Source organism: Vulpes lagopus, chromosome 5, assembly GCF_018345385.1.
Source record: "Vulpes lagopus strain Blue_001 chromosome 5, ASM1834538v1, whole genome shotgun sequence".
Taxonomy (NCBI): domain Eukaryota; kingdom Metazoa; phylum Chordata; class Mammalia; order Carnivora; family Canidae; genus Vulpes; species Vulpes lagopus.
In genome coordinates, this window is record NC_054828.1 from 113,248,260 (window position 1) to 113,264,339 (window position 16,080).

Genomic DNA, 16,080 nt, shown 5'->3' on the forward strand with positions numbered 1-16,080 from the left:
TTTTTAACAGTGAAAATGTACTCCTCTTATAATTAAAAAGAAAAAAAATGTTTTGGTTTAAGTACAGTTTCCTAAAGATATGCTTCTGAAGGGGTAATAATAAATTAACACAATTATAAAAGACATTTACAACTCTGTCCTACTTCATACATAAGATTGACGAAATAAAAGATAAAAGCCTAAGAGTGTTGATATAAAATAAAGCATTTATGTTAAGGATGAACAAATAAAAACATAAAGAAAGGATTATGTCTTCCGGTCATAGTCCACAGTTATCATGGATTTGTTTTTTCACCTATTGTATTCCAACAAATGTAGGTTACTTTGGGGAAAACCCTAAGGGAAGAAACCTAAGTTTAGCAACATATACATAGTATAAAGTAGTTATCAAGCATGACAGGTGCCCTCATTTAAAAAATATGTACGACAATATAGAAGACATTTTTTCCTCAAACTGAGTCCCAGTAGGGTTCCTTTCAAAACAAGCATCCCAAATAGAAGCATTTTAAGAACCACAAAAACATGAATACCCTTTTATATAACCCCACTGCTACAAAACTACCCTCAGAAAATAAAGAAAAATATATTATTCCATATTGTTCATTCTAACTTGAACTTATAATGGTGCAAATTTGGAAACAACCTAAATGATTAAAATAACTGGGTTATAATTAAGTACACTGGGTAATGAAGTAATCTCCTTGATGGAATACTGTACAATTAAAAATCATTTTTATAAGATCATGCTAAAATATATAAAATAATTAGAAAAGAATGTTAAACTGTAAGGAAAAGAAAATAGGCTGCATGGTTCTGATTTTCATTTTATTGTATCTAAATTAGTCCATTTGCCCTAAAACTAGTCTCTTGCTTTAGAAGAGAATATTAATGTTTTGCAAAATACTTCTTAAATCCATTCTCTTCTGTATCTCTCTCTATAAAAGTGCCGCTAAAGCTAAAGAAGCAAATATGGAAATAGATCACCAACAAATGGGATTATTTGGTCCTCACATAATTGAAAGCATACAAGAGTTTACAATTCCATACACCAAGAAAACAGTTTACATTTCTACCTCCTTAAAAACTAATTCCTCATAATTATCCAGGTTTTAAATTATTTGTAGATACTATAACATATTCATCAGAGAAACAATATCTGAAATTATGTACCTAGATATTACCTAAGCTTTATAGAGAATATCCCAATTTTTCCAGGTACTTTTTTTTAAAGATTTATTTACTAGAGACAGAGAGAGAGAGAGACAGCACATAAGCAAGAGAGCATTAGCAGGGTGGAAGGCAGAGGGAGAGGGAGAAAGACTCCCTGTTGAGCAAGGAGGCATATGAGGGGCTTGAGCCCAGGATCCTGCGATCATGGCCTGAGCTGAAGGCAGACGCTTAACCCACTGAGCCAACCAGGTGCCCCTCTTCTGGCTACTTTAATAAGCAGCTTTCTTTTGAAATTTTCCCTCACCTCCTTTCCTACTACTTCTAAGAACTAAATGGAACCAATTTTGCTCTAGATTACTCACCACTTGTACTCCATAATGGATGTGGGCCAGAGTGAAAACAGCTGTTAAAGTATACAGGAGAACGCTCTCAACATAAGAGGATACTCCAAAGTTTACCACCAGGACAACCAAGAAAAGAGGGACCAGTAACCAATTCAAACTTGGGCACCGGGTACTGCTCATTTGACAAACAATCAGCTGACACTTGAAATTAGGAAAAAAAAAAATTAATTAGCAAGCACTTCCAAAATTAGTCACTCCAACATTTAAAAAGCATTCAAACACTTTAGCCAACACAGTTACATGATATTATTAAATTCAGTAGTTCTAAAATGCTCAGGAGCTGAACTGAACCTTTGCCTCCACCTCTAAAACCATGGACCCTCAGAGTGTGTGTCAGAAGAGGCTGGAAGATAATTTAGTAAGGATGCTATAGAAGGCATTTTTCCACTAGGTAACAGTTCAGATAAAAGAAACTTCTTCCAATTTTAAAATGCTATGATATCTGAAAAAAAATTTCAAAACAGCCTTTTTAATAGCTCCATACCACTAAATTTCTTCATGGTGATAAGGAAATGCTATGACCAATTCAGTCATATTGTCATATTAACACCTCAAGACCTCTCTGGATCCCTTTACCTCCAAACCTTACTCAAATCGAGTTTTACTCCTTTAGCTATATTTTTTATACACTGTATTAATACTTTTAGATCTTTAAATCCTGTGAAATCAAGAGGAGTGATGCTATTGAACACATTACAGACATGGAAACAAGCTCAGTGATTAAGTTATAAAGTAAAAACTTACTAAGTTTTTAGAGTGAAAGCACAGGCTCCCTGGTTGTCAGAATCTTTCTCAACTCCTGACCTCTCCTACCTGTCTGCTGCTGTCTTGCTGGGTCATTGTACAGAAAGCATTTTTTTTAAATGTTCTATTTATTACAAAGCTTTTACTCTGTTAATTTTAAAATCAGCTAATTTAAAAGTGTGTGCATGTATGTTTTCTCTCAAAAACTCGTTTTAGCCTCCCTAAATTAATCATTAGATCTGCAGCCATGTGAAAAAGGAAAAAATAATATTCAGCATGTTATATCCTTTGGAGTTATAATTCTTTCAGGTTTCTGACGTAAAATATCTTTAAATTAAAATCTGTTTAATATATAACATTTCTCAAATTATCAAATTTTGCCATATATTCCTTATATTATTACTTTTAAAAGAAAAAAATCTTACTGTTATGTTGGCAAAGGCTGTTCCAACCATAAAGTAGAATACTCTAGGATGCAACTCTAAAATATCTGAAGGCGACTGAAGGATCCATGCTGTAGACAAAATGAATAGCAAACATGGAGAAAAAAAGGGAACCATAGCTTCATAGATTGAATTGTGTTTCAAGGTGTTATTTTTATAGCTTCTGAAAAAAAGAAAATCAAGTAATACAAAGAACATTATTACATATAAACTCACACTGCATTTGTAAATTTTGTAGTTTTCAAAGTATTTTCACACTTATTCTCTTACTTTATACTCACAATCATCCCATAGCACAAATAGTATCAGCATTACTTAACCCCATTTTGCAGACAGGCTAAGTGATGATGTAAGAATTTAAATTTACATAACTTGCTACCAAGTGGCAGGGCCAGGACTAGAATGGAAATCTTCTGACCCCTAGTCCCCTGTAATGTAAAGATGAATAAAACTTGATCTTTGTTCTGTGAGATTTATATTCAAAATGGGTAATAAAATGCACACAAAACACCACTAGGAAGTTCTACTACAATACAAAGGGACAGAGAACCCAAGAGTGGAAGACTCTGCACTGAGACTGCCCTGCCCATAGCATTCTAGGTGCCTCTGGCACACTCTCCCAATATGTCTGCCCATCTGAACAGAGCCCCAAATTCTAGTCTTGGTTCTGCCACTGATTACATGATCTTGCACAAGATATCGCCCTATCAAGACCTCATCCTTAGAAGACAAGGAGAAAATGTCTTTAAGGCCTTCAGAGCTTTAAATGTTATGTTTTCTATGAATAACTGCCATAAATAGGGAGGATTCACAGAGCTTGGCTTGACAGATAGGATTCTGTAGGACAGATCTGAGAGCTGAAGGATGAAGTGGGAAGTATAAGTGTTTCAAGCAGAGGAAACAATACCACAGGGAAGTGGGAGCAAAATTACCAAGGAGGGAAACACCAAAATACATTCAGGTCCTCTAAGTAAATTCAGTGTGGCAGCAAAGCTGGAGAAGTACAGATCAAGGAAATGAAACTCCACCCAGGAAACTCCTACCTAACCCCTGCCCCATTCCTCTGGCAGGAATTTTTATATAGTGCTACTTGGAAAGTCAGCACAGATCCAGGGTTTGGTCTGAAACTACACAAGTTCAGAAATTTTATTTTATGATCATGCTGACTAAACTTATACAGAATCAATTTATAAAAACTTATAATCGATTTCTAAAAAGAACATAAACCTATCAATATTCAACAGGAACACACTCCTTCCCCATTCACTCCACAAAAGAATGACAAACAGAAGACTGTCTGGTGAGCCAAAAACTATAGCAAAAGAACCAGTAGTTTTGTGCTCTGGGTGAATTGACTCACAGCCACTACTATAGATACTTTAAATGATCCTAATCTCAATTCTAGGTTCAAAATACAGGTTTCATGACCTTTTCAAAATGTCCAAATGCCAAAAGTAAAACAGATCCTAAAATCCATCTAAGTAACAATTTTCACATTTCCCGCCCAATTAACAAATACTTACCTGAAAAAGTTTAATAAACTCATTGGAAGAGTCACACATAATGCACAACCTAAAAGGAAGAATATTTAAATTACTGTCAATTATTATTCGAGTGATTTTTAGAATTATCAAATACATACAAAATATTTAATACTTTTAGACAATAATTCGCAGGTTCGGGTTTACTTTTGTAATGAAATCAAATACACTTCTGAGCAATATTCACAACCAGAAGAGTGGTAAAACAGCTTGGTGATTCAGAGCAGAGGCTCAGCAGTTGAGACTGGGCTTGAATCTTGGTTGTACCTACGGTTATGTGATTTCAGGCAGATTAACTTTTCAGTGCCTCAATTTCTTCTTTTATAAAACAGAGACAATAGGATTGATCCCATAGGGTTTTAAGAATTAAATGAGTTACTACAAACAAAGACACCTGGAACAGTACCTGGGATGCAGTAAAAGGCACAAGTGTGAGTCACTGAAAGAGGTGATGATTAATGGCTTCTGTGGTTTCCCATTTCCACTTATTTTTATCTCCCTATTTTTAATTTTTCACCCATAAGCATACATTAGTTCTTTCCCCTCAAACCTAAAAACAAGGACAGCCTTCCCAAGACACCCTCCTATTGCTTCTGCTGCCCTCACTCTATGTATTATCTTACTCTGCTCTTCCCTATCACTCACCAGACCTTCCTGGGGCCTTCAGTTCCTTAATACTCATTCTGCCTTCCCTCTGCAGAAACTATACTCTTGAATTTACCAAACTCTCCTAATGATCAAATCCAATATTCTTTCTTCACTCTTGACTTCTAAGTGAGATGATACTCCAATGACTCTCTACTAACTTCAATTCTTTCCTGCCTTTGGCTTTGTGATCCATTCCAGTGCTCTTGTTAGTTATCCAACCATTACATGTGCTGTCCTTTCCTGGCAACTCTGCCTCTTGCATATTCCTAACTGTGTATTCCACTGTGCTTCTATTCTCCCTCAGAGAATCCTGTCTTATAGCTTTAACTACAAGCTTCCTATAGGTGACTCCAAAATCTAGTAATGTACTCTTGGGCAAATCAGACAATCTCTCTGAGCTTCAAGATTCCACAGCCGTACAATGTGGATGGGTTAAATGACCTCCTAATGTCCCTTGCATTTTTAAAATTCTCTGATTCTACAAATTAAAGATGCAAATTCTCGATTTTTTTTCCTCTATCAAACTCCAAATCATCAAGTTTCTGGCTACTTCATTTGGATATTTTGCCATCACTCAACAGATTAGCCCTAGCTTGTCCACTCTAGACCTTCTCACCGACTATGCTTGGCTTGGGGCGGGAAGGTGATCAATGCAGCTAAGACCTTAAGAATCAAAGACAGAAAAGCATTCCTTCAAAACAATTCCTAAGACATTTTGCTAAAAACAGATGAAAAGACTGGAATCCACCAAACAGAAATCTCATCTGAAAAGACAAATTACTCTATTTCCAAGCCCAACTGCGACAAAGTTCCCCAAGTAGAAGAGCTCTAAGAGAAAGGAAGGAGAAGACAAGCTCATGTCCTCAGAAATTTTTTGCAGCTGACTCCATGTCAAGCTGGGAAGCACTGGTAGGGAGCCGGGGCTGAATTAATTAACCCAGAATCACTACAGCTCTGAGGTGTTGGTAAAAGGCTGACAGAAACTTGAAAAGATTTGCTACCAAGAGTATTTTTAGTTTAAAATACCTTGAAATAACTTTATCTTAAATACAGCAAGCATGCAGGAAGCCTGGGCTATATATAGGTTGCCAAAGAGACACACTGCATCTTCTATTTCTTCTCTAAATAGCACTTAATGTACTTTCCATATTGCAGGTTGCCTTCCAGATCACCGCAGTGAAGTGAATGTCATAATAAAGCAAGTCACATCATTTTTTTTTTGGTTTCCAGTGCATAAAAGTTATGTTTATACTATAATGTAGTCTACTAAGCATGCAATAGCATTATGTCTAAAAAATACTTTATTTTAACCTATATTGTTTTATTCATTTGAGAGAGAGAGCACGCACGTGAGTGCCCACACAAGCAAGGCATGGAGGGAGGGAGAAGCAGATTCTCCACTGAGCAGGAAACCCAAGGCAGAGCTCGATCCCAGAACCCAAAGATCACAACCTGGGCCTAAGGTGGACACTTAACCATATGAGTCATCCAGGCACCCCTAAAAATTACTTTACTACTAAAAAATTCTAATCATCATCTGAGCTCTCAGCGAGTCATAATCTTTTTGCTGGTGGAAGGTCTTGCCTCGAGGTTGATGACTGCTGAAGGTGGGGGTGACTGTGGCAAGTTTTTAAAATAGAAAACAATGACGCTTCCCACACTGACTGACTCCTCCTTTCACCAACAATTTCTCTATAGTGTGCAGTGCTGGTTGATGGCATTTTATCCACAGTAGAATTTCTTTCAAAATAGGAGCTAATCCTCTCAAACGCTGCCGCTGCTTCACTCAACTCAATTTATGTAATATTCAAAATCCTGTGTTGTCATTCCAACCATCTTCACCAGTAGATTCTATCCCAAGAAAACCATTTTCTTTTTGATCCATAAGAAGTAACTCCTTGTCAAAAAAAAGAAAAAAGAAGTAACTCCTTGTCTCTTACAAAGTTTGATCATGAGATTGCAGCAATTCAGTCCCATCTTCAGATTCTTGCTGATAATTCTACTTCTCTTGCTATTTCTACCACAGCTAGTTATTTCCTCCACTGAAGGCTTAAATCCCTCAAAGTCATCCGTAAAGGTTGGAATCCACTTCTTCCAAATTCCTGTTAATGCTGATATTTTGACCTCTCCCCAGGAATCACGAATGTTCTTGTGGCACCTAGGAATGGTGAATCCTTTTCAGAAGGTTTTCAATTTACTTTGCCTAGTTCCATCAGAGGAATCACTTTCTATGGCAGCTATAGCTTTAAAGAAAAAAAAAGGTATTTCTTTAATAATAAGACTTGAAAGTCAAAATTATTCTTCAATCTCTGGCAAGATGAATGCTGTGTTAACAGGCATGAAACAACATTAATCTCATTGTACGTTGTCATCAGAGCTCTTGGGTGACTAGGTGCTTGTCAATTAGCAGTATTTGAAAGAAATCCTTTTTTCTGAGATCTCAATAGTGTGCTTAAAATATTCAGTAAACCATGCTATAAACAGATACACTATTAACCAGGCTTTGTTTTTCCATGTAGAGAGGACAGGCAGAGTAGATTCAGCAAATTCTTAAGGGCCCAAGGATTTTCAGAATAGCCAATGAGCACTGGCTTCAACCTTCAAGTCCCCAGCTGCATTAGCTCCTACCATGAGAGCCTGTCCTTTGAAGCTTTGAAGTCAGGCATTGATTTCTCCTCTCTAGCTATGGAAGTCCTAGATATAATTTCCTTCCAATGTTATATCTATACAGAAAATCTGTTGTTTGGGCAGCTGCCTTCCTTAATTATCTCAGTGAGATCTTCTGGGTAACTTGTGGCAGCTTCTAAATCAGCATTTACTGCTTCACTGTGCACTTTCATAATACAGAAGTCTTCTTTCCTTAAACCTCATGAACCAACCTCTGCTAGCTTCAAACTTTCCTTCTGCAGCCTCTTTAGCTCTCTCAGCCTTCACAGAATTGAAGAGTTAGGGCACTGTTCTGAATTAGGCTTTGGCTTAAGGGAATGTTGTGGCTGGTTTGATCTTCTATCCAGACCACTAAAACTTCTACATATCAGCAAAAAGGCTATTTCGCTTTCTTATCATTCATGTGTTCAGTGAGTAGCATTTTTCATTTCTTTCAAGAACTTTTCCTTTGCATTTACAAACATAGCTAATTGCTTGGTTGTGAGGAGCCTATGTTTTGGCCTATCTCGCCTTTTTCCTCACAAAGCTTAATCATTTCTAAATCGTGATTTAAAGTGAGAGATGTGTGACTTTTCCTTTCACTTGAACCTTAGAGGCTACCGGAGGATCATTAACTGGCCTAATTTCAATATTGTGTCTCAGGAAACAGGGAGGCCCAAGGAGGGTGAGAAATGAGAGGGAGAACAGCAGGTAGGTAGAGCAGTCAGATACACACATCAATCAAGTTGCCTGACATGGGTGTGGTTTGTGGTTCCAATAATAACATCAAAGATCACTGATCACAGAGCATTATAACAAAAGTTTGAAATATTGCAAGAATGACCAAACTATGACAGAGACATGAAGAGACCAAGTGCTAACACACTTGCCCGACAAAGGATTGCCACAGACCTTTGATTTGTAAAAAACACATTATCTGCAATACACAATAAGGTGAAGCGCCATAAAATGAGGTATACCTGTACTGGGAAATCTGCCTTATTTATTTGTAAAGAAACATGTGGGCTTCTGTTTTATTTCAGAGAGAAGAATTCAGATAAACTTACAGATCACAAAGAAAGTCATGTGCCTATAAAGTACCCACTTAACATTCAAAAATATATCTCACATACCAGAGGATTTCATCTTATCATTAAATTTAACATTTAAACATAAAATGCAGCAATACAGTCATAGGATTAGCCGCTTAAATCAAAAGATTTGCTATGCGATGGGAGTGAAAAACAGATACCCTCTTCAAGGTAGAGGATTCAGTTCATACAGAAACTCAAAAATGCACGCTGGGAAGATCATAGCAGGGTTCTAAAATATCCGTAGTCCAGGGCCCAGAGAAAGGCCCAAACAACTGCCTAAAAGCCAGTGCCTATTGCACCACCTTTTTGGCTGCTTCTAAACTCAGCTTAATGCCCATCCTATTATCAAGGTTCATTGGTAGTGAGAAAGGGGGTTTTTTTAGATAAGGGAACACAACAATAGCCAAGAGTTTGCTATTTTACTTCTACAGAGATCCTATCGTCACTCCTAGCACCCCAAAATAACAGCCCAGATAACTCCCTCTTTGCATCTTTGCATAGAAAACACTGCCCCTCCACCCCCGATATCCAATGATTATCTATGGATATCTCTGGTTAAAATCAAAAGGAAAAAGATTACCATGATCAAAAACTTTTACCTAATATCCAGTGGCAAAAGAAGGAGAGTATCTGAGAGGAACAGAATCTCAACTTTTGGAGTGGAAATATTATGAAATAATCTCTATCTTTCATTTATTCTACTTTCCACAAACTAATGATTTTCAATTTTGAGACAGGCATGAATTCTATACCAAATGTCCACCTAAATGTGGATCCTCTATATAATAGTCCAGATTCATTTAAATTGTTAGTTTACAAGGTTTATGTGATTTTGGTATTTATTTCCTTCTAACTAAAAATAGCAGCTTAGTGCTAAACAAAAAAACCAAAACAGAGAAACTTCATTTTCCTTACTGGTTTGGTTGAAACCAGGGCTGTAGGGCTGTTCTGCTTTGCTGGAGGGTTTGGGAGAGGGGAAAAGGTGGTATAGCTTGTTATAATCAAACACTGGCTTCAATAATAAAGTGATGTTAAAATAGGCTTCAACATGGAGCTTCTTACCAATAATCATTGCAGTGAATAGGTCTCTATATAAGAAATTAAACAGGAAAGGTTCATACCAGGCCTCAACTCCCACAATCGCAGTCACTATGTAGACAAAAGATATAGTCTGGAAGGAAAATGCAGACAAAAGCATACAGGGGCATTAACAGCTGGAAAGATCAGGAAGACAATAATGCTGTATGCAGCATAAATCTAGTAAATAGTTTTAGTAAAAGCAAGAAGTACACTTAAATTTGAGACTGTGGCAAGTCTTCTCGCCTTTAACAATATATTTTTCAGCCAACAGTGCCATAAAACAACTAACTTCTAAACAGTGCAAGCAACTGGGCATAATTTAGAACACTTTAAGGCACTTCAGGAACTGGTTAAGGCATAAGATGATCCAATTTGCCTACCAATCACTTTCTTCAAACACACTCCAACGTCTGATGCTTTACTGGGGCCTTAGGTGCAAATGGGCAAAATGGCAACACAAAAAGCTGGTATTCAAAGACAGGGAGAGTTAATAGCAAGCCTAATAAGTAAGAGAAAACAAGTATCTCTACTCATTGAAACATGGGCAGAAAAGACAAAAAAGCAACAATTATATGTGCATATTTTTATTTACAAAAATCAACAGTTCAAAGGAATATTTATTAACACTAAGAGACTCCTCTTTTTTTGTAATAATGACATTGTGATTATGGTTTTTTAAACAGTACTCTTACTATTTAGAGATATATATAGTAAAATATTTATCATCTACTATCAGGAATTTCCTTTAAAATAATTGGGAGGAAGGGTATACATGAAACTGGACTGGCCATGTAGCTGCTGAAGCTAAGTAATAGGTACCTAAGGGTTCACTATGCTATTCTACTTTTCTGTTTGAAATTGTTCATAAATAAGCAAGAAACAATACAAAATAAAAAGGAAAGTTTTTAAAAGTACAAATCAGTTCTTGCCAAAAAAGCGTACGGGCTATAAAGAAGGAATGACAAAAACTTGTCCCCAAATTCATAGCAATGTTGAAAATTTAAGGCACAACACATACTTACCACCTGGCTAATGTCATATCCCCACGGCAGGAAAAGAATCCCTGTGTTATACTTTTCCCAGTGGGACAGGATGAAAGAAAACAAAACGACCCACAGCAGGAGATAAAGAACAAAAACACTGACACCAGATGGTCCTCGTCCAAAGATGGAATATACAGTCACAACAAAATAAACACATGACCAACTATCCAGGCCGTGGTCAAAAAGCTCCCCTAAAGGGGTGCTGGAATTGGTTCTCCTGGCTTGCTTTCCGTCCACACCATCTGCAACCAAAACACATTGCCATGGGAAAAGGTCAACATCTGTACCAGTATGCAGAAAGTCTTCTTTAATAAAGTAGAGAAAAAAAAAAGTGGAGAAACAAATAAAACAGATCAGCAACTTAGCAATGTTAATTAACAAAGGAATAGCTACCAGCCAGTACTTTTTGTAAAAATCCAATCCTTCACTCCTACAATTTGAAGATTTCAGAAATAAAATCTGTAATTTCTAAGAGTTTAATCTAAAAATTAAAATACATTACATCACACTAAACAGTGTCAGTTTCAGATCTGAGGACAAAGCATTGTTGCTAGACTCTGAATTCCTCCAAATCTTCATAACAACTGAGTTGTTCAGTTAGCCACATGTTCTCCAGCCTCCAGAGAATATTCAATTAGTTACTCATTACAATTTATCTAACCACTCCTTGTTCTAGGATCCAAAAACACCCTGTGCTTCAAGTCTAACACCGATTTCATGTTGTTAGAAATTACAGTCACTCTGTTACAGATGTACCACTTCCATAATTTTAAGTACTTTCAGAAAAGGCTTTGAATGAAGTAGACATTCAGTAAATGTGAGAATTAAATGTATTAAAAACATGTAATGCACTATGCTTGATGCTGTGAAGATTAAAAGAATAACCTCAGAACAGATGAAGTTTGTGCCCTCAGCATTTATAACTGAGAAAGGAGACAAAACATGGTAATTAAAGACAGAGCACATCCCAAGCATAGAAGAGTACAGAAAAGGGACAAGTACTCTTCAGGTTAAGATAATCGAGAATGGCCTTCCAGACAAGACGAAACCTGAGTGGGGACATAAAGAATGAGTTGGATTTCAGTAGATAAGAGTATGCTGTTTCAAGAAGAGGGAGTGCTATCAGCACAAACACCAAGATGGAAAAGCACATGAGGGTTCAGAGAATGCCAAGTAGTTCAAGTTGACCAGAAAAAAACAGTATGTTAAAGGGCAGTAGAGAAGCTAGAAGGGAGGCTGGAGCAAGTTTAAGTTTCAGGGAGTACCAGGAGCTACTAATAGGATGTGAGTAGGGGAGTGATTAGAATGAAAGTAGTGACGTGCTCTGAGAAGATTCCCCTGGCAGCAGAAGGAATGACAGGTTGGAGAGAGGACACTAATCAGCAGGCCTATGTGGACATGGGCTACAGTGGGAATGAAAGGCTCAAGGCAGGTGAGATATTAAGAAAATTAAAATGGCAATGGACCAGAAGATCCTTTCCAGAATCTCCCATCTGGGTAACTAAGAGAGAGATAGGAAATAAAGAAGTCCAAAGGAGTATGAGAGATGGAAAAGATGCTAAGTATAATTTTGGATGCTAAAACTGAAGTTTTGGCAGAATTCCACATGGTAATATCAAGCAACTCAACCTAAGGTACTTACTAGCAACTCAGAAGACAGACGAGGGCTAGATAGAAACTCAGGAGTCATCTCCATAGTCGGAAGTATCAGGATTGCCAAGGGAATGAGTGGAAAGAGAAAGTTAAGGGTAAAGCACAGTGGAACACCTTCATTTAGAGGCAGAAACAGAGGAGCCAGGTGGTGGGGGGAGTGGGGGGGGTGTGCAGGGAGAAAGACAGAGAGAATAAAAACCAGCTAAAAAGAAGAACCTGAAGCATAACTCTGCATGTTTGTGCAGGAACCAACTACTCTGCTAAAGAAGGTATCATTCCTGTGGTCTCTCAGTAACTGCTGGTCTAGTAGAGGAGACATTATTAAGAAGAAGGAGAAGAAAAAAAAGCTGAATCATAAAAATTTCTCCCCAAAAGAAATAGTTTTGTTAACTCTTAGGCTAATTGTAAAGATTCAGATTTAAGGAATTAAAAATTCCTATGATTACTGTATTTACTTGCTCACCATAGTATGTACTACCTTTAGCGCCTACCTCAGTTTGTGGCAAAGAAGGCCTTTAGAAACATTGCTGAAGGAATATATGAAAGGATGAATCCCAGATTTCCTGTCCAAACACTACAGATCTCTGTTTTATAGTGTTGGGAACTCTTTTGCCATTAAGTAGCTAAAATATTTCCACAAAGTCTCTTCTCATTATTTGCTGGGTTAAATTCCTGTTTGTGGTGCAACTCCTGGGCAGTTATTACAAACACCGAATTCATGGGCTGCATACTAATTAAGTGGTTGTTGTTGTTGTTTTTTTTAAGATTTTATTTATTTATTTGAGAGAGAGGGAGAGGCAGAGGGAGAACCAGACTAGATGCTGAGCAAAGAGCCTGATGCGGGGCCTGATCCCAGGACCCTGAGATCATGACCTGATTGGAAAGCAGGTGCTTAACCAACTGAGCCACCCAGGTGCCCCACTAATTAGGTTTTGTACATTTTCCCACTGAACCCATTCCAGCTCCAAAGTCTGATGTCTGGATATGTTTCAGAATGGTTTTTTTTTTTTTTTAGAAAGGTAATTCAGGGCATACACCATATATTGGGGGGGAAGGGGACAACTCAGGAAGATCTAGAACAGCACCCTGTGATCAAACACATTAATATTTCTGCAGCAAAATGTGAGAATAGTCACACTAGAATAAAGTTTAGAATTTGCCTCACGTTAGTTCAAGGCAGTTTTGCAACAAATAGTTCATGTTTGGTCAGGATTTTTGCCAAAATTGTGGACATGAAACAGGTAGGTGGTACAGTACATCAAAAGGTTTTTATGACATGCTGTTAAAAGTCAGAGCCTCCAGGCCACTCTCACCTTTTCCCCTATTTCTTCCTGCCCTTGCCAACCAACCCTACAGCATAATTTTCTAAACCTGCTCATCTTTAAGAACAAATGTACAGTGTGGGAGGAAACAAACAAAAAAGAACAAATGTGCAAAAGTTTCTGCCTGAAAATGTAATTTCTCACTAAGCTTTTCCCTAATTCTTCTAGACTTCATTCTCTTCCTTCCCCAAATTCTCACACCTTTGGTCACCTGCAATGACAGCAGTTAATCATGTACCAAATTATAATGATTTTATGAATACAAGTCATCTTTACCTAAAGAGATCCTAGCAACTTTAACTCAGGGTCTGGTATTTTGTATTCATTTAAAAACTATATACTGAGAGCCTACTATATGTTAGGCACTGTTCTAAACACTGGGTACATAGCCCTTAAAGCTGCAAGTAGGTCATATGGCTTTAAGTACTATGGAGAAAAATAAAGCAGGGAAGGGGAATAGGAGAATACAGGACAAGCCATGCAGATAACCTCAACAAAAAGCATTCTTGGCAAAATAGACAGTATGGCCTAGCACAGCAGACTTCCCGAACCACCCCCTCCACCAAATAAGAACTGATCATTTCTTATTTTTGTTCTCTCACTGTGCTCTATTATAGCAGCTCTCTCAGTATTCCACAATTTGATACGTCAGTATTGCTTCCCAAACGTAAGGCAAAAACGATGTCTTATTCCAGTTGTTGGTAAATATTCTTTGTAAAGAGCCAGAGAATAAATAGTTGAGGCATTGTGGGTCATCAGTAGACTCTGTTGCAACACTCAACTTTGTCTTTGTTGCAGAAAGCCGGCACAGACAACATGTAAAGGAATAGATATATCTGTGTTCCAATAAAACTTTACTTATAAAACCATGCAACAGGCCAGAGTTGGCCTGTAAGAGGTAGTCTGCCAACTTCTACCTTATTCTTTGCATTCCTAGCAACAAACGACAGTTTCCATACAGAAACTCAAAAACATATGTATTAAGTTGAACGGGAAATTAACAACCCCGAGTTAAAATGAATTAAGCATAAGCGAAAATGTTAACTTGGTAAGATGGCCATCCCTACTGACAGATTCACCAGTCACTGAATAACGAGCATTTGCCAACTTCTTACCTAGAGTGTAGGCTATGAAGTTGAGGATGCCCACTACAATCCAAACCCAATCAGGGACATGCTTGTAACCTGGTGCTGCAAAGGAAAGCAATGCAGGTTTTAATACAAAGTACAATTGTTCTTACCATAGCTATATATTGCCAATGAGAAATATTTCTACTTATTAAATAAAAGTTAAAGTACTTTATAATGTACTTTTATTATTATTTTTTTTATAATGTACTTTTAATGCAGAATTAGGTAGATACTAAAAATATATCTGTAAACTGACAAAACTTTGGTTTTACCAAAACCAAAAGTAGCTGCCCAACCCCTCATAAACAACAAACATTTGAACTTCAATCATAACTCAAAACTGTTCATCTTTACTTGAAAATTACTTATGCACTGGGAAAGAAAATTAGTATTTTTGAGACTTAAAAGATGCTTGTGTTTAATCTGATCCTCATTTACAATTATCCTACAAACATATATTGAGCTTTCAATCTATTCTCTCATTATGTTATTAACTAGTTAATGTGGATATAGACAGATCACCTCCACTGGATGAATTTGGCATCAGAATCATTCTGAAATGCCAGGACCTCGCTATTTCCCCCTAAGATAGAACAACTGAGAATCAGGAGGTCTGGTTTCTAGTCCTGTATTCAACCAGCAGTGTGATCAAGAAAATATCATTTAACCTCTCCTGTTTTCCATTTACCAGATATACCAGGACTGGATGGTTTATCTAGTCCTCCAGGATCTAGGATTTGGGGAAATACACATTAATATTTACATATTTTTACCTCTCTTAATAACTAAGTAAATAATGTTATAGTAGTGGGAAAAAATAATTATTTCTAGTTATAAAATAAGCTTTTGACGATGTTCTAAGATTAAAATACAAATTTTTAAAAACCTCTTAGTATCGGGGAACCCTGGGTGGCGCAGCGGTTTAGCGCCTGCCTTTGGCCCAGGGCACGATCCTGGAGACCCGGGATCGAATCCCACGTCGGGCTCCTGGTGCATGGAGCCTGCTTCTCCCTCTGCCTATGTCTCTGCCTCTGTGTGTGTGTGTGTGTGTGACTATCATAAATAAATAAAAAATTAAAAAAAAACTGCTTAGTATCAAAATGATACTTAATAAAATTTAGTCTTATTATTCATGTTGTACTTTATGATCTTCATAAAGTTG

General features: G+C 37.2%; 1 protein-coding gene across 1 annotated transcript in view; it reads right to left on the minus strand.

Annotated features, from left to right (window-relative positions):
• Positions 1–16,080, minus strand: part of SELENOI (selenoprotein I) — a 42,628-nt gene that overhangs the window by 7,500 nt on the left and 19,048 nt on the right. Inside the window, exons 4-9 of the mRNA XM_041754776.1 lie at positions 14,904–14,978; positions 10,793–11,055; positions 9,753–9,861; positions 4,285–4,333; positions 2,744–2,924; positions 1,533–1,715 (exon numbers count right to left, since the gene is read on the minus strand). Coding sequence (XP_041610710.1) covers positions 1,533–1,715; positions 2,744–2,924; positions 4,285–4,333; positions 9,753–9,861; positions 10,793–11,055; positions 14,904–14,978 — 860 coding nt within the window. The remainder of the gene's footprint in view (positions 1–1,532; positions 1,716–2,743; positions 2,925–4,284; positions 4,334–9,752; positions 9,862–10,792; positions 11,056–14,903; positions 14,979–16,080) is intronic.